The sequence below is a fragment of the Vanellus vanellus genome (assembly GCF_965231255.1).
Source record: "Vanellus vanellus genome assembly, chromosome: 5".
NCBI classification, from domain to species: domain Eukaryota; kingdom Metazoa; phylum Chordata; class Aves; order Charadriiformes; family Charadriidae; genus Vanellus; species Vanellus vanellus.
The window spans coordinates 71022974-71043365 of record NC_138910.1 but is presented as its reverse complement, the minus strand read 5'-3'; the positions used below and the strand labels follow the sequence as shown (position 1 = coordinate 71043365).

Sequence of the window (20392 nt, the reverse complement as noted above, 5' to 3'; positions counted from 1 at the left end):
CTGTGGCAGGATGCCCGCTCCCCTCTTTTCCCTATCCATGCCAGAAATGTAGCCCTGTGCCCTGTCCCCGCAGGGACCCCCTCTTTGCTTGTAGGGATTCAGACAGTGAGGGGGGTGTTGGAGGCCAGGAGGGAAGAGAGTCCTAACCCGCGAGGGGATGCAGGTGACCCGGCTCAGCTCCTGCCGGGGACCGAGGGACCGCAGTGGGTGTAACACAGTCGCATCTTTTCAAACGGGGGACTGTCCCGCTGGGGAGTAGCGGGGACTGTGCCCGACAGGGGTGAGGAAGGACCGGGGTGATGGGGGACACGGGGAGGAGGCGACAGCCCGGGAGCTAGCGGGGGGGGGCGGCTCCGGAGGGCCGGACCGGGCGCGGCCGGAGGCGGTGACACCGGCACCGGCGGGGACACAGCTCCGGGACAGCCCGGGGCGCAGCGGGGCGGACACTGGCGGGGTGTGCGATGCACGGAGCCGGTAGCCGGTGGGCCATGCGAGCGGGCGGGGAAGCGCCGCACCAGGTGCTGGGCCGGCTGCGGTTCCTGCTGCAGTGCAGCGAGTGCTTCCGCCGCGCCCGGGCGCTGCCCGCCGCGCTCTGCTACGTGCCGCGGGAGGTGCAGTACAAGATCTGCAAGGACCCCGCCGCCGCCACCGCCGCCGCCCGCAGCCTGCTCAGCGTCTGGGACAGCCCCGGGCCGGCGCGGGGCGGCAAACGGGCGGCGCGGGCCACCATCGAGGTGCGGAAGGGCGGCTGCCTCCGCGCCACCGGCGAGGAGTACTGCAACGGCGCCGGGCTCTGGGTCAAGCTCAGCAAGGTAACGGCGGGACGAGTCCCGCCGTGCAGCCGGGAACAGCCCCGGGGATGGCGGATCCCGACGGCGGGTCCCGACAGCGGTGACAAGGCGGGGTGCGCTTTCAGGAGCAGCTGGAGGAGTACACAGGCAGCCGTGACCTGGCGGAGGGCTGGCTCCTGGCGCAGAGGTTTGGAGAGGGAGGAGATAAGTTGGTGCCGGTTGAGTCCGTGGAGAAGATCCAGTGGCAGCACCAAACGCTCGGGGTCGATTATAAACCCCCGGTCAGGTATGGCCACAACCTGCTGCACCCCGGGTAGGGACCGGGCTGTGGGTGCTGGAGGCACGTGTGGCCAGAACCCACAGAAGACATGTGACCCAACCATCCCAAATCCCTTGGGCACATGCAGCACAGCTCCCCTCACTCCCTCCAGCACAGGTGGGACACATCCCTGTCAAGCCACCTGCGGGCATGAGGGTGCCCCCTCGTAGGCTAATCCTGTTTGCTTGTGGTAGCACCTGTGCAGAATAAAGATCATCCAGGGGGTTTCTGAGACACTTGGGTTTGGGCTGAACCATGTCATGAAGGTAATGCAGTGGTGAGAGAGCTCATAATTGATTTCATGACGGAAGGCCATGTGCAGGGCTGGATTCCCCTGCTCTGCCCCACACTGCATTCGGGTGCAGGAACACTCTTATCCCTGCCACAGCTGTTCCTGCAGCCCCTGGGTACCATCCCTGGTCGCGCACTGCTGCTGCCACTACTCCAGGCTAATGCAATAACACTTGGGCACATTGAGCACTGACCCATCTTTTCCCTTGTGCGACTCCTCCACCGATGCTGCTCCAGCTGGGAACAAGTGGTGGACCTGACGTACTCCGTGCGCCTGGGAGAGAAGCCCAGACTCATAGAGCAGGATGAAGCCGCGGTGCAGAAGTTTAGGTACAAGTGCATCTCCTACAGTGGTACTGCAGCACCCCAAGGGGTAGACATGGGGGCTTGGACATGCCTGTGGGGCCAGGACTGGCTGCAGGGTCGGGAGTGGGGAGGATGGGTGCCATGAGATGCCTTTTACATTGATACCATTCGATGCTGCTCAAGCAAAGATGGCCTTTGCTCCACGGAGCGTCAGAGCAACCGCGTGGTGCTCTTCCCACTGTTTATGGGGTGGCCATAAACACCCAGTATCGTGGTGGTGAGATAAAACCATGCCATCTGCCTGCAACGGGGACAGAATGGCATCGGGCAGCTGATGTGGTGACCGTGAGATGCTGCAGCCAATCTGAACTGGGACACCTGCACAGTGCTGGTGGGCAGGTTTGGGGCACAGCCTGGTCTCATCTCATTAACATGGAGACTTCCTGCAGGTCTGTGCCCCCGGGCTGGAGCTATGATCATGACATGGAGCTGGGGCGCTTCCTGTATGATCACGGTGAGAGGGAGCTACAGCATGTGGACTGCATCAAGGAGCACCTCAGCAGTATCGAGGTGTCCTCGCAGGTGGTGCGTAGTGGGGCTACTCCATGGCTTAAAATCAGCATCAGACACAGGAGCACCGCTGCAGCTGTGGGGAGGATCGGCGGGCAGTGGCTGTCCCCTCCGTGAGAGGCAGGGGATGGTGGTGGGGTTTTGCTGCTCCAGCGAAACTGTGAGGAGTTGGGCACCTGGAGCAAAACCCCATTGTGTCTCTGGGGCACTGCAGGGCGTCCATCACCATGCCCATCTTGCTCTGTTTGGGAGCCCCCATCCACCCTCAGCCCAGCAAACCGAGGGGCTGGCTCAGTCCTGACCTCCTCTGGCCCCATGGGACCCATCTTGGGGGTGGCCACTGTGTGGCCAAAGATGCTCGGCTCTCTCCCTCCGCTCACTGCACTCTTGCAGGAGGACTGTGGCGCGGCCCAGCTGACTGACAACCAGACATACACCTGCTGGGAGAGCAACGGGCCCCCAGGGCAGCACTGGGTGCGGCTGAACATGAAGAAAGGCACCATTGTCAAGTGAGACCTCGGGTTGTCCCACTCCTGCTGGTAGCTGTGCCAGGGATGGGTAGGGTCCTGGGCAAAGCATCTTCTTCCTCTTGAAAGCAGCTTTCCCCAGACTGCAGCTGGGGGCTCAGGGTGGAGGTGGGGGGCAGCTGCTTCCAGATGCACCACAGGAGGACATAGCCTGGGGCATCTCCAGGGGCATCACCATGCCCAGACAGCTTGAGGGGGAGACAACACTTGCTCTTCTCATCCCCAGGAAGCTGTGGCTGATGCTGGACGGGCAGGCCAGCTCCTACATACCCAGGAGAGTGGCTGTGTATGGCGGGGCACCGAACCGGCTGCAGCACTTGAGAACTGTCCTTATTAACGAGTGAGTAATGAGCAAGGAGCAGCCTGGGTTTGGCTTGGGCCAAACACCCAAGCTGTCTCTCCATCCCAAGCAGATGCTAAGGAAAGGGATGGGGTCAGTCCTGAGTGACCCAGTGGTGACGGTGGCTCTCTGCGGGTCCCTGGATGCAGGTTACATCTGTTCCCACAAGTGTGGTGGCCCTCTGCCTCCACATGCCAGCTGAGCATCTTCATCTCCACTCCTGCTCCTCATCTATGCTATGGCAGCTGGGCTGCAGCGTGCTTCCTCCTGCCTGGTGACTTTGGGGTCTTTCTTCTCCTCCTCCTCTTCCTCCTCCTCCTCCTCCTCCTCCTCCTCGCCTCTGGGAGCATGTGCTGCTGCCGTCTCCTTTCTGAGCATCTCTGCCATGCTGTAGCCAAGAAGTCCTGGGGTTGTTCACCTCTCCCTCTTCACTCTGGATCTGCAGCACCCTTCTCAAGGCAGGCAACAGTTTACATGGGGGTGCGAAGAACTCCTCCTCCTTCCCCAAAACTTGCCTGTTTGCCTTTTTTTGGCTGAGCAGTGAGATTTGTCTTTGAAAAAGCATCCACAAGACTGCTGAGATCTCTTTCCCAGTGGCAGAAGCCAACTCCTCACTGCATTTGGACAGTTGCAATGGTTTTTCCCCATGTGCCCGTAGGTCTTTGACGGGACCTTGCCAAAGGCTTTGGAAACACAAGCGAATAGCTTACCAAATTGGTCATCTCCACAAATCCTCATTTCCTTCAAAGCACACCACCCTCGCGTGACCAGCTCGGCTCGAAGGATGGTTGTGCCAATGCCAGATGTGCCTGGAGCCCCTGGGAACAGCGACCTGCTCTCTGCCATCTTGCCTTTCTGTTCTGCTTTGAATTTATGCTCTTTTCTGGCTCTTCTCTGGACGTGGGTTCCACCTTCTTCGGGACATCTCTGTGCGTCTGACAACTTCTCCTCTCTGCTCGGTCCCTTCCTGCTGCAGCCCCAGTGAGGTGGGGGGGCTTTTGCCATGGGTAGTGGTGCATCCTCAGCTGGGGAACCAGAGTGGCCCACCCCTCACCAGCTTCCTCGCTGGTGTCTGTGCCTTGTGGCTCTGCCATCTCCTTCCATGCTGTGTGCAGGAACAGCTTCCAGGACGTCTGCATCCTCCGTGACATGAAGACCCACCTGCCGGTGTTGGAGATCCGCATCCTGGAGTGCCGGGGTGAGCCTGTGCTGATGGACTGGGGCTGCCAGCCCACCTGGCCTTAAACCTACAGATGGCACCTGCGGCTCCTCCTTGCCACACCAGCTGCTTTTTGGTGTCTGTTGGAGGATAAGCTGGGGAATGAGCTTCATTTGGGATGCCGTGAGTGCTGGTGGCTCCTTACCGCCTGCTGCAGCATCCGAGCCACGCATGCAGCATCGCTGTCCTCTCTTGACAGACCAAGGGTACAATGTCCGCCTGCGAGGGATTAAGATCAGGTCATTCTGGGAGTGGGACCTCATCCTCAACGCTGACATGTTCCAGCCAGCCCGGCTGGTGCGCTACCCTCTCCTGGAAGGGGTGGATGCTGACGTGTTGTACCGGCGGGCCGTGCTCATTCAGAGGTATGGCATGGGGATGGCACCGTCCCCGCAGTAAGCCCGGGCCCTGAGAAGAACCATGCCCTCACCTCTAGCAAGGGGGTTGCATATGTCTTGCTTAAAGTCTGCCAGCTCCTTTCCCATGTGCAGCAGGGACTTTGGCTTGCTGCTCCCCATCCAAAAATGGCTACTTCCAGTGCCTGGAGAGCACAGTGCTAGCACAGAGTGAGAGGAGTCCCCCACCCCACTGTCTACAGGGTAGCCCCAGGTTGGGGTCAGCACTGGCCCCACAGAGACACCCTCTGCAGTGATTCAGCTGCAGTGCTGCGGCGTGGGCTGGGCTGCCCTCATTTGCAACTTTTTCTTGGAGGGAAGAAAATAAAGGACTTGGCCAGAGGGTGCTGGTTGGGTGCTCCCATTGGTGTGCTGGTGTCCGTCCATGGGCTGGAGGAGACCCACGTACACGGAGCACGGTGCTCAGGCTCAGCACATGCCTGGGGCTGTCCACAGTGAAACACTGCGGATGTATTGGGCTTTACATGTCCACCAACCCCTCGCATCCTCAGACTGCTCCTCTCTGGTCTCCAGGTTCGTCCAGCTCCTGGACAGTGTCCTGCATTACCTGATCCCCCTTCCTGAGGACAGCATTGGCACCTTCAATGTACTCAGGGTGAGCATTTGCTGGGCTCCCTTGGGATGGTGCTGGTAGGACCATCTCATCATGGGCTCAGCTGGTTTCCCCAGGGCCTGTGGCATGTCCCACTTGATCTGATGGGGACAGTGCAACCCAGGGCTTATGCTGAGAGCTGCCATGCTGGGCATTGCCAGAGGGATGGAGGAACTGAGCATTCCCTGTGACACCACGAGCTGTACTTGGTGAGGGGCAAACTGGACATGTGGTGGCAGGATGAGGCCTCCAACCATCCCTGCTCATCCCTTGCTAGAGCATGAAGCCATTCCTGCTGCTGTCCAAGCAGAGCGCAGCTCTCATCGCCCACTGTCTCCGGTCCTCGGAGAGCTCCCCTCCTCACACCCTGCCAAAGCTGTACATCAACCGGCAGTTGGCCCGAGAGCACCGCGCCAACCCTGCACTGGACCCCAGCTGCAGGAACGCCGTCTTCACCCAGGTATGGACATGCCATGCCCCACACTAGTTACCTGCCAGTTCAGCATCACTTACCCCCGCTATGTCTCATCCCTGTTCTGCCCTGCTCCTCTCCAGCTCTACGAAAGCCTCAGATCTTCCAACAGCAATCAGCCCCTGGACTACAGGTGGGTCTTCACGTCATGTTTGAGGGGTGTCACATCCCCAGAGTGGGGTGCAGTGGGATGCCAGGTGCTGCTCTCTCGGAGGAGGGATGTGCATGGGGCTGTTGCTTCCCTGCAGGTGGCCCCTGAGCTACAGTCAGTGGTGGGAGTGTGAGTTTATCACCGAGGGCATCATCGACAATGGTGAGAGATCTCCCCTCCCTCCCTGGGGCTCTCCCCTTTGCTTTCTTGTGCTGGGGGCAGCTTGGTGCATCGCTCGCTGTGGCGGGGTGCCCATGCTGTCCTGGCTGCTCTGTGGGAGGCAGCCCCACTCTGCACACGTGGGGTGGTCCCTGCGTCTCCCGTAGGCCCCCAGCACTGTCCCACGGAGAGGGGGTGGCTTGGCCAGATCCTGCGGCTCAGCGTCTGGCCCTGGGCATGTGAGGCATTAACCAGGATCTGCCCTCATTGCAGGCGGAGGTTTTCGGGACAGCTTGTCGGATGTGTCAGAGGAGCTGTGTCCCAGCTCAGGCGATGTTCCTGTGCCCCTGCCCTTCTTCGTGCGCACCTCCAACCAGGTTTGGCACCCCACTGTCTGCCTGTCCTGGCCCCCGTGGGGCATCTAGCAGAGCCTGGGGCCTTTTGGGGTGTTAGTCCTGTCTTAATGCTTGCAGGGCTATTGGCCAGGGAGGCTGTGCTTGTATCCAGGTGGTGGAGATCTCCTGGAGGGGTGCAAAGGGCAGGAGAGGCAGGTGGAAGGGTGATGGAGAGGGAGGCTGGAGAGATGGACCGTGCTGGGCTGGTCGCATCTGTGTCTGTGGGTCCTAAGCCTCTCTTCTGCAGGGTAACAGCAACAGCAACACCAGGGACATGTACGTCCCCAACCCCTCCTGCAAGGACTTCCCCAAGTACGAGTGGATTGGGCAACTGATGGGAGCAGCCCTGAGGGGCAAGGAATTTCTGGTGAGCATGGCGGAGCCTCCCTGGCTGGCAAGGGGGCTTGGTGGGGGCCACCATGTCTTGGGGAAAGGGTCTGCTCTCGGGTGAAGGAGGGACACGGGATGGACGCGTGTCTCCACTCCCTCTGGCAGATCCTGGCTCTGCCGGCACTGGTGTGGAAGCAGCTGGCAGGGGAGGAGGTCAGCTGGAGCAAGGACTTCGCTGCCGTGGACTCGGAGCTGGTGAGTGGGGCTGGGGATCAGCAGGGTTGTGCCATGCGCTCCCATGGCTGCTCCAGCTCTGCTGTGGTGGCTTTCACCCATTGGGGTTGCAGGTGAAATTGCTGGAGGTGCTGGAGGGGGTGGACAGGGAAGCCTTTGAGTTCATGTTTGGCAAAGAGCTGACCTATGCAACGGTGAGGAGCGACCAGCGCATGGTGGAGCTGATCCCCAATGGCAGCAGCACTGTAGTGCGCTATGAGGACCGCAAGGAGTTCATCCAGCTGGTGCAGAGGGCTCGGCTGGAGGAGAGCAAGGAGCAGGTAATGCTGTCCTGCAGGGCTGGCATGGCTGCAAGGGGACCCTGCTCCTGTGGCAAGGCCTCCTGTTACCTGTGGGGTTGGTGGCTTCAAAAATGGGCCCCCAAAACCAGCTCCAGCTGGGCAGTTCCTCCGTGTATCCTATGCCCAGGATGTCCATGAGCTCCGGGCACCCCCTTTGGGGTCCTGCAGTCCCTGCCCCCAGTGCCCTTGTTGGCTGCCCTGGGCTCAGACCCATCGCAGTGACCTGAGACCCCTCCTGTGCCCCCTCCAGATCGCAGCCATGCGTGCTGGGCTGCTCCGCGTGGTGCCCCAGCCTGTGCTGGACCTGCTCACCTGGCAGCAGCTGGAGAAGAAGGTCTGCGGAGACCCTGAGATCACGGTGGCTGAACTGCGGAGGTTCAGTAAGTGCCAGGGTCAGCCCAAAGCTGCTCCCAGCCCCTGGCATGGGCAGCCCCCCCCCCCTCAACAATGCTCGTTCTCCACACACATCCTGCACCATGCTGAGTCCCTGACTGTGGTGTGCCTGGGAGCCTGGGGGAGGATGAGCTGGAGGGACCCCGGATAAGGATGCTTCAGGTTTAGCTGCAAATCCCACCAGTCCCCACTCTGGTCCCTCTGGTCTTCGGCCACTGTGGGCAAAGGCAAATGGCCACCCTGCAAACTCGGACCCCCATTTCTCCACCCGCCTTTGCACAGGACACCGACCCCTCTTGGGGCATGGGGGGCTTGCAGGGACTCACTGAGAGCAAAGTCTCCTCCTCTCCTGTTTCCACTCTGGGCTTTCACAGCAGGGTGGGATGGACGTGTCCCATCTTTGCTGTGAGTTTCTAATGAAGCTGTTGTGTATTCTTTGTCGCAGTCACATTTGAGGACTTTTCCTCCAACGACACCCGTATCCAGAACTTCTTGGAGGCGCTCAACAACTTCACCAGCGGTGAGTGACCCCCAGCCTTCCCCTGCTTTTCATGTGCAGCGGTGTGGGCCAGGGGATGGGGTACCCAGTGCCCTGCACCCCGGGGATGCTCACCAGCCGCTTCCCTAGGGGTCAGCTGGGGTTGTCCCGCCTGGCCCTTCCCGGGATGCTGAGAGCATCCTTTAGCTTTGCCCCATGCTCCCAGGATGCTTCTGCAAGGGCAGACCCTGCCATTACAGTAGCGACTGGGATGGTCCTGTCCCTGTCCCTGAGACCTGAGCCCTGTCTTTCCCCCCAGAGGATCTCAGCCACTTCCTCAAGTTTGTCACTGGCCGGAGCCGCCTCCCGGTTCAGATCACTGTCTACCCAGAAAGGGCAAAGTGAGTCCATCTTGGCCAGGCTGGGGTCCCTGCACCATGCCAGGGTCCCTGGGCCTGACGCTTCTTTCTCCCAAGCTTGGATGCATTGGACCTGATGCCACAGGCCTCCACGTGCTCCTGCACCTTCTTCTTGCCCAACTATTCCTCGTGAGTCAAGCTGGGGACGGGGGACGGGGACGCTCCCGCCTCCCTGGGGCTGGCATTGGGGTCCCCTCCCCAGGTCCTGCCCCAGGGGACATTTGGGCAGGCGTGGAAAGGGAACCACGGGGCTCTCAATGCCCATCATAACCTTGACCCAGTGTGTGTGTCCCTCCCCTCCCAGGGCCAAGGCCTGCGAGGAGCTACTGCGGTATGCCGTGTACAACTGCATGTCCATCGACACTGACAAGAACCCCTGGGACGAATGAGGCCCCCCCAGGCGCCTCGTGCCGTGGGTGCCGCCCCCCCCCCCCCCGGCCGGGACACTGGATTCAATAAAACTGCAGGGCCGGATCCTGCCGTCCTGCCCCAGGTCCTGTTTGTGTCCGTGCTTCTCCAGGGACGGGACCAGGCTGTATGTGGCCAGTACTGCAACTGAGGAGGTGCTGGGGGGGGGGGGGACGGGGGGACGGGACACGACACGGACGACAACACACGACACACAAGCATGGCGTGCACATTGGGGGGGCTGTGGGTCCTGTCCCCTCCCCGGTGTGCGTGGGGAGCGCAGCTGCAAACTCCCCCCCCCCCCCCCCCCCCATATGCACCCTACGCCCTGCCCTACACCCTGAAAACTGCCCCCCCCCCCCCCCCCCCGCAAGGCACCCTGCACACTGCCCCGCCCCCCCCCCCCCCCCCCCCCGCACCCTGCCTGCAGCTCCCCTACCTCCAGACCCCCCCGCCTGCAGCTCCCCAGCCCCCCCTGCCTGCAGGTCCCCTGCCCGCCCCCTGCCCCCCCGGCAGACCCATCTCCGACCGCTTGGGGGCGCTGTGCCGCCAAGCCCCTCCCGCGGCCGGCCAGCGATCCATGACTCGGCGCTCCGCAGCCCAGGATCCTTCCCTCGGTGTTCTCTCTCGCTGTCGGGAGGAGGCCATGGCAGCAAGGCGAGGAGGGGGATCGAGCCTATCGGCGTTCTACCGTCGCACTCCGCGATCGAGCCACTCGTCTCTCTGCGCGCATGCGCAATGCGCGCCGGCGCCGCCATTCCTGTCCTGTCAGTGAAGCGCTGGGAGCCGGTGGCCGGCAGAGCGGAGGTAAGGGCGAGGCGGGGGGAAGGCCGGCTGCTCTGCACAGGCTGTGAGGGGCGAGGGGAGGCGGGGAGCCGGGGAGCCGACGCATGCCTACTGAGAAGCGCTGGTGGCTAAAGTTGAGCGACGCTGAACCGAGCCGGTCTTAGCTCGGCTCGACTCGGCCTGGCCTGGCCCGGCCCGGGCCCTCATGGTTCTGTCGTGGTTGACTGAGACCCTGCCCCTGTGCTCCCTCTGCAGCATGGAGTTCCAGGCTGTGGTGATGGCGGCGGGAGGCGGTTCCCGTATGATGGACCTGACTTCCAGCATTCCGAAGCCTCTGCTCCCGGTGGGCAACCGGCCGCTGCTTTGGTACCCGCTGAACCTCCTGGAGCGCGCTGGCTTCGAAGGTGAGGTGCGACGGTGGTTTGGGCTGCGGGTGGAGACGACGTGCTTACCCTGGTCTCTTCAGGCTTCCTGTCACCACCTCCGCCACTCTTGTTTGTTGCCCCTCATTGTTCTAATGTCCTGTTGCAGGTGTCCTGTTGAGAAGGGCTGTTGCCTTAGCAGGTGGTCTCATCTCTGCACTGGAGATATGCCATTGGCCCATGTCACAACCATTCTTTAACTTTAGATTGTGCTTCCTGTGCCTTCACCCCGTTCCTCCTCACTAAGGCTTTTCCCATCTATATGCTTTTCCCAAAAGACCCAACTTTGGTGTCTTTTCCAGTCTTGTTAACTGGGAGTCTCTCATTTCTTTCTCTGAATCGTTAATGAGAGTGGCGTGAGAAGCGTGTCATCTCTCTTGGGATATATCTTAGTTTGTTGTTTCAGTCTGGCCTGAAGTTCAGGGTTACTTGCTCTGTCTGAGGCATTTAGTCCTTGTTGTTGCAGTGTGGAGCCAAGTGCGAGGTTTTGGACAGAAGAGGGCAGGGGGAAGTGGCAGACTTGTAATGGTCACCTGTGGGCCTTGTTTCATGGGTGGGCTAAAATGGTATTAAGTACATACTGAGGTTCTTCAGTATTTTCTGGGTTTACATTTTTGTTTACCTTTATATGGTGTTCCTCCTGCTACTTATAAAACTTCTTCCTGATGCTTTTCGTGGCTCAATTTTTTCATGTTTGTATTGCCTTTCTGCTTCTCTATTTTGGCTTCTCCTGCATGATGCTGCAATTGTTCTACACTCCATCCCAAGAATGGGGCTTTTCTCCTGACTGCTTCTTTTCTCTTTGAAGACATAAAGATCAGCTTATGGTTATCCATGTCAGCCTCTTGCTGGTTCAGTGTGAAAGAACAAAAGAAAGAAACAACTTAAGACTTTGCCTTTATTTTGTTTCATTAAGAAATCCTTAAGAACTTTTTTCCCTTGGAATTGCTTTTTGCCTGTTGTTTGTTGAAGTCTGCTTTCTGGATGTCCACTTTCTTTGGTTGTTCTCCTGTCTCTTTTTTTGCTAGAATCATACTTTTATCCTGTGATATGGATACATGGGTAGCTAAAAGCTTCTTTGTAACCAGTTTGGTGCTTTGTGTGGCTCTTCATAACTTCAGAAATAACCTTTTCCACTTGATGCTCTTGACCACTAGTAGGTGGTGTTACGGTCAGATCTTTCTTCTTTTTCACGTGTAGCGCTTCAGCTTGTCTATCCCCTATGAAAATTTGGACATGCAGGCTTGTATATGCAACTTCAGTAAGGCAGCTACCACCTTCCTGCTCCTGTCTTGCTTCTGGCCTTGGCCAAGCTGTACGTTTCTGCGTTAATACTCCAGTGGCATGAATTCTCTCCCTGGATCATAATTCTAAGTATTACAGGAGGCTTTAGTTCCTCATACTTGCTTATATTAGTAAGCGTTCCACACTCTGATTCACTGCATCCCTTATGTCCCAACTGCAAGTACTTCATCTCTCCTAATAAATATTAGGAGACCTTTGTCCAGCTCACCAGACTTATGCTGAACTGCTTATAATTTCTACCAGACAGTTCCTTCTCCATCAGTTACTTCTTTCCCCAATTCAAGGTGCGCTTTCAATCCCTTTCTCTAGGTTCTTCAGCCTGTTTTGAATCCAAGTTGGCATCCAGTATGGGAGTGGAAGGGGAGCCTTCCCATATCTCTGGTACCAAACTGCCAAATGATTATCATGTTTACAGTTCCTTCCTCTTCTGTTAACAGATTCAGGATGAGTTCAGTTTTGATCGATACAGATTTATTCTTGGTGTGTTTTCATCTTACCACAGGAGCTTCCTAGGCTGAGGGCTGTATTATTTCCCATAATTCTCTGTTAAAATTGCATGTGGAGTACAATGTTATGGCATTGTGGGTTTTTTTGGCAGGGTGGGATGTTTTAATTTTAGGGTTTGACTCTTGCTTTTCCTTCCAGTACTTGTGGCCAGGGCAAAAGGTTTCTTGCTGTTTTGTTTTCTCAGTCTTGTCGTTGCAGAGCTTCTATTCTTGCAGTCTTCATTTTGGAAAATATGCTTTCATGCCACTATTGATATCCTTCAAATATGCATTTACCTTTTATCTTTTGTAGGTGGAATGAGTTTGTTGCTCATATATTACTCCACTCCCTTGCTAAGGTGATGCTGAGAAATAGTTTAACTGTTGCATTGGTAATACTGTGGTTGGTGGTGCTGTCCACAGAGGATTCTGCAGGATCAGGGTGGGCAAAAGACAAAGCTCGAAAGCATTGGTGACATTAATGCAGGGTCTCATTGGTCTTTTTGAAGACATACGATTTGAGGCCACTTGCTAATAATAGAATACAATTCTGTTCTGTCTTGCTAACTCATGCCACCTATATGTATGTGTCCCTTTCAATAACAACCCTCCACCCACACAAGAAAGGAGAGATTGTTTTCATATTCAGTAGAAGTTTCTCTTTTGCAAAAGTTACTGTTGCCAAAAGAGCATGGTTTGTTGAACCAAGTCATGTTACTCAAGCCTTTCGACAGTTCCATCAGGCTCTCTAAATAAAAAGTGAATATATTCTATTTGCGATGAATACGTTGAGGGTTTTTTGCTTGATTTCATCCCACTTTTCTCTGTCCTAGAGGTCATTGTGATTACAAGGAAGGAAATCCAAAAGATGTTAAACTTGGACACAAAAATGAAGCTGGATTTTGTGTGCATCAGTGACAACATGGACATGGGCACAGCAGATTCACTGAGGCATATTCACCAGAAAATTAAGGTATTACTGTCTTTTATTGAACTTGACTGGAAGACATTTATTTGTAATAATATTTTTTTTTATTGTGCTTTAAGAGCTGTCCCATGTAATGATATTGTAGGTAACTGAATTTCCTCGTTCTCAGAAGAGCTGAATTTTGTAAATGCTACCTCATGGGGGAACTCAAACAAAGACTCTAAATGACTAGAATTGACAGCTAGGAAGGCTGGAGCAAATCTAGGCTGGGCACTGGCTGATTCTTAGTCAGTGTTAGCTTTCTGACAGGTTAGTTAAAAGGTTGTATTTGTTCATACAATTTTTGATATGATATGTGATAGCTGTTGTCCAGTTAGCGCTTGGGGAAGTAGTTCTGCACAAATGTTCTCTGTTGTCTTAGCTTAGGCAATATGCTGGTACATAAGGAAGCTTATGTTCAGTTCTTGGCCCTGCCACAGGCTTGCTTGCGCCATTAGGCAAGTAGCTTGCTCTGTGCTTCAGTTTTCTGCTCTTCCTGTGCTTTTGCTGGCTTGGTCATATGGTAAGCTCTTCAATAAACAGTGCCCAAACGTGATAAAGGGCTGCTGTTCTAATAAAAACACCAGTTTATAGAATTTTAATTTCCAGCTGCACAATTAAAACACTCCCATGTAAGGCAGAAATGCTCTTTGGAGCTCTTACTGCAATCTGGGATGGAATTTTGTTTTTGTTGTTGTCATACACTTAATCTTTCTGATTTGTTCCTTGTCTGTTTAGGCCATCTTAGCCAAATTGGCTGTTTAAATAAAGGTTGCAACAGAACATCAATGGACTGTTTAAGTCCTGAGGTGTTTTTTTGTCTTCAGGCTCTTTTTGAAGGTAATAAATTGTAATATAACAGGCTGCATACTCCCAAGAGAAATAATCCAGTTGAGACAAGATGAAACTTTCCAGGCAAATGTGAGTGTCTAGGTGTTACAGTGAGAGAGATTCGGCAGGGGATTAATATACGGGCTAGAATAATTTAGAGGGTGAAGAGAAGATATAGAGGAAAAGCAAAATCAACAAAATCAGTTTAATTTAACTGAACGTTTCTGTCATGTGGAGAATCACGCTTTCTCATAACTCAGTTTGGCAGTATTTTTTAAATACATGCATACAGTAAGGATATATCTTTCCCCTTCCAATTGTGACCCTGCCCTTACAGTTTTATTGCTGCATCAGAGTGATCAGTCCAGCTGTGTGGGAGCCCCTCTTTTTGGTAATCCAGGCAGGTTTGCTTAGGGGGAGGCCTGGGAGATGACAGTAAAGCTTGTGGGGGTAAGAAAATAGACTGTGTCTTCAGAGGCGGCAGTGTTGATCTTCTGTTTATTTTTCAGAAAAAAGACTTAGAGAAGATGTGAGGTAGTACTGAAAAACACACAGCTTTTCTTCAGCTGTGTGTGAACGGCAGATACTGCTTCTGCCCTTTTTATTCCATGCCTTGCTTGTCTGGCCAGAGAGGACAAAGTGGTCTCTTATTTGAAATAGCCTATACTAAGTTCTTGAGCAGATTGCTGCACTGTGTATTTTGGAGTCATTCCTCTAGTAAATGCATACCACAGGTACACTTATTACAGGGTATACCCTCTCCTGCGTGATATAGGTGAGAGCTACAGTATAGGTAGCTGAAAAGCTGCAGTATGTTGGGTATGTCTACAGTGTAGCAGGAGAGGGATCTCACTGAAGAATGCCCTGGTGAAAACAACTGCTGCTTGTGGCCGTAGTTTGCTGGCAGGCTTTTTGTAACCCATGCCAAAAGTCTGATGAGGAGTTTAAACTGGTTGCTGAAATTTTTATTTGTCGCAAATTGAGTTAATTGCCCACAGACAGAAGAGCAAGTATGCTCAATAAAAAACGAGGTAACGTGGCACAGTATAGACAACTTGCCTGTGTGCAATGCAAGGGACACGGAGTAAAGCCAAGATTTTAAACGCACAGTAAGAAATATGTCTAAGGCTAGCTGAACTGCTGATCGCAAATCCTGAGATACACGTAAACATTAAATGACTCTAAAGCGTAAAATCTCCCGACTTTCTGCCTTGTCTGACTTTTGACTGAGGGAGTTCTCACCAGCACAGCATTGCTGCTTGCTGTGTTGCACCTTGGTTAATGAAGTTTGATAATGTAAAGATTAGATATCAAGATTAGATTTACAGAAATGCATTCATGAGAATACATACGTGCAAAGCCTGTAAGGGCTGAGGGAAGGTAGTTTGTGTTGTTGTTTTATTGCTTTGTGGTGCTGGCAGTTTTGGGAGCAGGTAAAACTGACTGTCTTGGTTCACATTAACAAGCAGCTGACTCCACCAGTCTTACTCTTTCCTTCTTGTTCAGAAGTTCATGAGAGCAAAGGAAGCCTGTTCAAGTTTTTGTTTCCCGTTTCCCCACTCTACACACACAGGACTTTTTTTTTTTTTTTGACATCTTTACTTCAAGAGTTGATACAGTAGATGAATGCTCTTTGCTGTATTGGAACCCTTCCTGTTATTTTTGGCTATCTCAGCCTACACCTGATTGACAAGGTAGCAGCTTCATTAGTTTTTTTTATATTCATTACAAGTCTGAATGTATCCTTTTCTTGGATCCTTCACGCAATAAAGTTATCAAGCTAACCTTGATTCCTAAAGGCACCTGCTTGAGAAGTAATGAACAGCAGAAAACTTGGTCCTGTAAGTTCCACTTTTTAGGTTCCTAGGCCTTGGTGTCAGTCTGGCCTGTTCTTTACCAGTAGATCTTCAATTGACTTGTGTGGTGGGGTGGTTTTGTTTGTTTCTATTTAAAAGTTCAATTCTGGTGTCTGAATAGCTAACGTCATTGACCAGTTTATCTTCACAACTCTGTGGCTGAGAACTGAGGCTTAAAGAGATGAAGTAAATTTACATTAAAGTTTGTAACAGTACTGGAAACGGGACATCTGTCCCAAGTCTCTCATGGTTTTGTGCACCAGATCATCTTTCTGTACTGTGTGCATATTGCATACTCTGTTTCCCCACCTTGAAAAAGCCAGCAGGACAAGAGATTAAACTCAAGTTGAAACTGTTTTAAATGGAAACTTCAGAAATAGAAACTTCAATAGAGCTTCAGTCCAATTTCTGAATTGCAAGCGTTGAGGTATGTTTTTTTTAAAATGTGCTAGATTATGACTTTAAAAATGTCCTCAATTTGGGAATGCATCGGTCTAAATGTAAGTAACTGAAAAATCATTTTGCAGCATATGAAGTAGAAACTGATAGGGATTTTTTTTGTGTGTGTGTTTGTATTATTTTTTTCATTAAGTAATATAACACTTACTGATGTTTTACACTAAGTTGTTAATGTCCAACACTTAAAATGATGTCAGAAAGCAAAAAGTGCATATAGGAGTTACTAATTTATTTCTTAAATGTTTCTTTTTATACAGGGATATGAAAAGAATTTCTTTAAGGACTTTGTTACAGCTATTGATCAGATCCTTTAATTGCTTTCCCGTGGACAATCCCAGCATTCACTAGAATGCTGTTGGTTTTGGGATCCTGCTATAGTCTGTGTACTATATGGCAGTTTCCATGGTTATAATTTTAATGTCCAGTCTTTGTCTTCTGATGTACTTTTAATACCACTGTCAGTTTTATTCTATTGGCCCTTTAAGTTCCTAGTTTTCTGCTCATCTTTGGCAGGACTGATAATGGGTGGTTTTTCAAAATATGAAAATGAAGCTGTAGTCTTAATTCTTTTCTTGTTTCTATGTAGGATTGGAAATGGCAGAACATAGGCTATGCAGAGTGACAGTTGATAGTATTGTAATAATGCTCTTATTGAAACTGCAGCTTTATCACCGTGGGTGTGTTTACAGTTCTCTGTTACTTCATGACCTAGCCTGAATGGAGAAACAAGCCAGCCTTCCACGCCTATAGGTTTGGATTGATGACCTTCACTGGTCATGAAGAGTCAAGAGAGCTCCCCTATTCCAGATGGGGCCTCGGCAAGAGCATGGTATATAGGGATTTAATGTATTTTGGAAAATGAAGGTCTGCTTCTGTAGCTGAATAGATTCATTACAGGAGCATTGATTTTATTTGCCTTCTTCCATTTTCTTTCAATTGTTCACATACACAATTATAGTAGAGCAGTTCTGAAGTGATTTACTTAGTGAAAACTTCAGTACTTTTTGAGTTTTGCCTTACCCGCAGCATGGAAGTGAGACAGGTCCAGCAAGACTTACAGGATGCAAAAAGAGGCACCACCATGGATTTCTTTGGTTGTGTGCCTGTTAGCTTTTGAAAAGCTCTGCAAATTAATGGAAAAAAACCTTTCACTGAATCTTTGGAAGACAATGAAGAGCTATGATAAACCAAGCAACTTTGATGGATTGTAACAAGCAATGAATCAAGCAGTTATATCCTTAGGTTCCAAATCTGTTAAAGCAGTACTCTTACACGATTTACTCAATCCACTATCTTTGTGTTGAACTTTTAAAATACTGCTGTATGTTCATGTCTGTTTTCAAGAGTCATTGTCAATAATTACTTTGAAACTTCAGAAAATTATTTTTATGGATTGAGTAACAGTTATCTCTCTCTAAGTCTGTAATATGTAAATACCATCTCATCCAGTGTACATTAGTAAAAGCAGACTGTGAGCTCTTTAGGGCAGAATCTATGCTTTCCTTCATCTCTGAAGGACATGTGTTTTAGTCTCCTCCTCTTGTTGGTGCCATGTTGCTATTGTCTTAATCTGTTATTTACATTAAAGAATATTCTTGACCTGTCAGGGAGTGCTTGAAATAAAAAAAAAAAATAGTTAGCAAAGGTGTAAAAAATTGGATTTGTATGAAGGAGGGAGTTAACTTACCTTTCATGAAATCTTGTTTTCCACATCCATTTTTTTCCTGTCACTTTGTGATTCTGCTCTCTTAAGATAGGCTGTTACTCATCACTGTTTCATCCATTACTGTGATGGGAGGCACGCAATCTTTGCATGTTTTGCTAAGGAGCCTGTAAAATTTGTAAGGGTGAAGAAATAATTTGCTTTCTTAAGAGTCCAATTCTGTAAAGGGTAAACTTTCATTAGAGACAAAGAAACAAACAATTTGGATGTAAGGATGGCTAAATCAAGCCCTGAGCATGAACAACTACATACCTCTTCCATAGATGATGAGAAAACACTAAACTTGCTCTGGATTTGTCTTTAATTTTCCTCACATGGTGTTTCAAGATTAAGGGTTTTTTAAATGAGATCAGTGTTTGGCATTTTTAGTAAAGCGGTATGTTCATCATGCTGTTGTAAACTAAGGATGATGTTACAGGTGTGACAGAACAGGCGCTGAGGTGCAATTTGATCACTTCCATGTTCCTGCTTTTATTTATTTTTATTTAGCATCCAAAGCTTGGTAACTGCCAGGAGCAGTGTGGAAGGGGGTCTCTGTAAGAGATGTGGTTTTTCTATTAAAAATAATGTTTAATTGCTTTCTCATCAATAACTGTCTCCAGTCCTTGTTTCTAGTTTACATTGGTAAGCAGCACTGGCTGGGGCATTCAGATGAGCTCAATCTGAATAATAGGGAAATTAGTAAGAGTCCTGACAGTTTCAGTGGTGATATCTGATACGCTTCCTAGCAAGGGAAGAGTTGCACATGCTGTCTGCTGCATGCTGTGGTAGGAGATGATGCAGTTTTGTTTTATAGGTATCTCATCTTTCAGTGATTTTTTTTTTTTTTTTTTTCTCATAATTGTGGGCAGTAGGCTGCCCTTTAAAAAGTTAACTTCTTTTGGTGTCTCTTGAAATTTTATGTACTTGAAATCCCCTGTCTCACTTAGGGAGGCTTTTCCTCTGTAGCTGGTGACAGCTTTTTTCAAGTCATAATGTAAAGTCTTTTGGTACATCCATCAGGGCTTTTTAGGGGGGGTCATTCCCTCCAGTATGTTGCTCTGTGACTTCTTCACTCCAGATTTATGTCTTCATTTATTTGACTTCTATTACCATTCTTAAAGGCCTTCTCTTGCAGTTTAGTAGACCTCCTTTGGATGATTCAGAGGACCAGTATGCAAAATATATGTGCCATGACCTGACACGTTATAGCACAGTAATAGTGTCAAGACTTTAGTTGGTAACATGAGACTCATGATTTTGAGGGTTAGTAACAAGAAATTGTAATAGGAGCTAGGAGCCCAAGAGTAAATTGCAACACCTCAGAATGTACTAATTGAAATAGGGTGATGGTGAGCAGCCACCCTGATGGGGGAAAGAAAGGTAGACACAAGACTAGAATGTATCAGGTAAAGTTGTTTGGTTTTTCTTTTTTGATAGAGCTGAGAAATTAATACTATTGCTTATTGGGTGACGGGAAGATTTTTCGCCTGGAATGCTGCACAGGAACTGTGTGGAGTGCTGCGTGGAACTCCAATGCATCAAATGTGGAACAAACACTAGAAAAGCATATAAGCTGTCCAGAGTGGAATATAATTGTGTTTCACTTTGCTATGAGAAAACATAGGCTGAAAATTACAGAAAGGTTTTAATCAGAGCAAAATAGGATTGTGAAATAGTCTTCCAGAAGGAGTAATGAAGACAAAAATCCCCTGATTTTATACTGGAGTGAGAAGCTGATTTTTTGTTGTGGGTTTGGATTTCTTTTGGTGTTTTTTTTTTTTGTTGTTGTTTGGTTTTGGTTTTTTTGTTGTTGTTGTTTTGTTTGGGGGTTTTGTTTGTTTGTTTTGTTTTGTCATTTTAAAGTAATGTGATACCTGGAATCACAGGAGGCTAAACTCTAACTCAGGAAACCTCTTTGAGAACTATGTCTCTGTGACCTGCTTGTACCATTCATCAAACTGCTGCAGACCTTTTTGTGGGTTGTAGATTATTGTTGATGGGGAGGGGAGGGGGGAAGGCAGGGGTGTCACTGTAGTTTACAAATGAGTTCCTCTGAAATGTAGGTGTTTCTAATATTTGACCATTTTGTTTCTTGTGCCAAATTTTACCAGACCCACACAGCTGCTGTCTGGCGCCACCTCCCAGGCTGGGGCCTCTGCAGGCAGCAGGTTGAGAAACCTGGTTAAATCATGAATCTGTGTTTCAGGCTGAAGCAGGAGGTAGATTGGGTGTGCCTGGATCAAGCATTTGTCTTCACTGAGTCTATATTATTTTCATCTTCTGTTAAGCATTTCTCTCCCTTGTGTCACTCAACTGTACTCCAGCCAGTGATTAAAATGTGGTGTTCCAGCAGAGTAACAGCAATGGAACAGTTTCACATTTTCCTTCCTTGATGAGCCCTTAGTTGTGTTAATGGAAGCCCTGA

General features: G+C 50.9%; 2 protein-coding genes across 2 annotated transcripts in view; both read left to right on the top strand.

Annotated features, from left to right (window-relative positions):
• Positions 1-488: 488 nt before the first annotated feature.
• On the top strand, positions 489-9138 carry LOC309672872 (E3 ubiquitin-protein ligase HECTD3-like; the record flags this gene model as incomplete). Its single annotated transcript, XM_082484486.1, has 21 exons — positions 489-812; positions 917-1077; positions 1639-1731; positions 2157-2292; positions 2671-2786; positions 3031-3144; positions 4260-4342; positions 4563-4728; positions 5293-5374; positions 5649-5831; positions 5927-5976; positions 6092-6156; positions 6427-6530; positions 6796-6915; positions 7044-7133; positions 7226-7432; positions 7704-7833; positions 8292-8366; positions 8644-8725; positions 8801-8872; positions 9048-9138. 21 exons carry the CDS (start codon positions 489-491, stop codon positions 9130-9132), a joined length of 2538 nt encoding a protein of 845 aa, XP_082340612.1. The 3' UTR covers positions 9133-9138.
• Positions 9139-9933: 795 nt separating this feature from the next.
• Positions 9934-20392, top strand: part of EIF2B3 (eukaryotic translation initiation factor 2B subunit gamma) — a 103479-nt gene continuing 93020 nt past the window's right edge. The window contains exons 1-3 of the mRNA XM_082484403.1: positions 9934-9958; positions 10193-10341; positions 12983-13122. Coding sequence (XP_082340529.1) covers positions 10194-10341; positions 12983-13122 — 288 coding nt within the window. The 5' untranslated portion in view covers positions 9934-9958; position 10193. The remainder of the gene's footprint in view (positions 9959-10192; positions 10342-12982; positions 13123-20392) is intronic.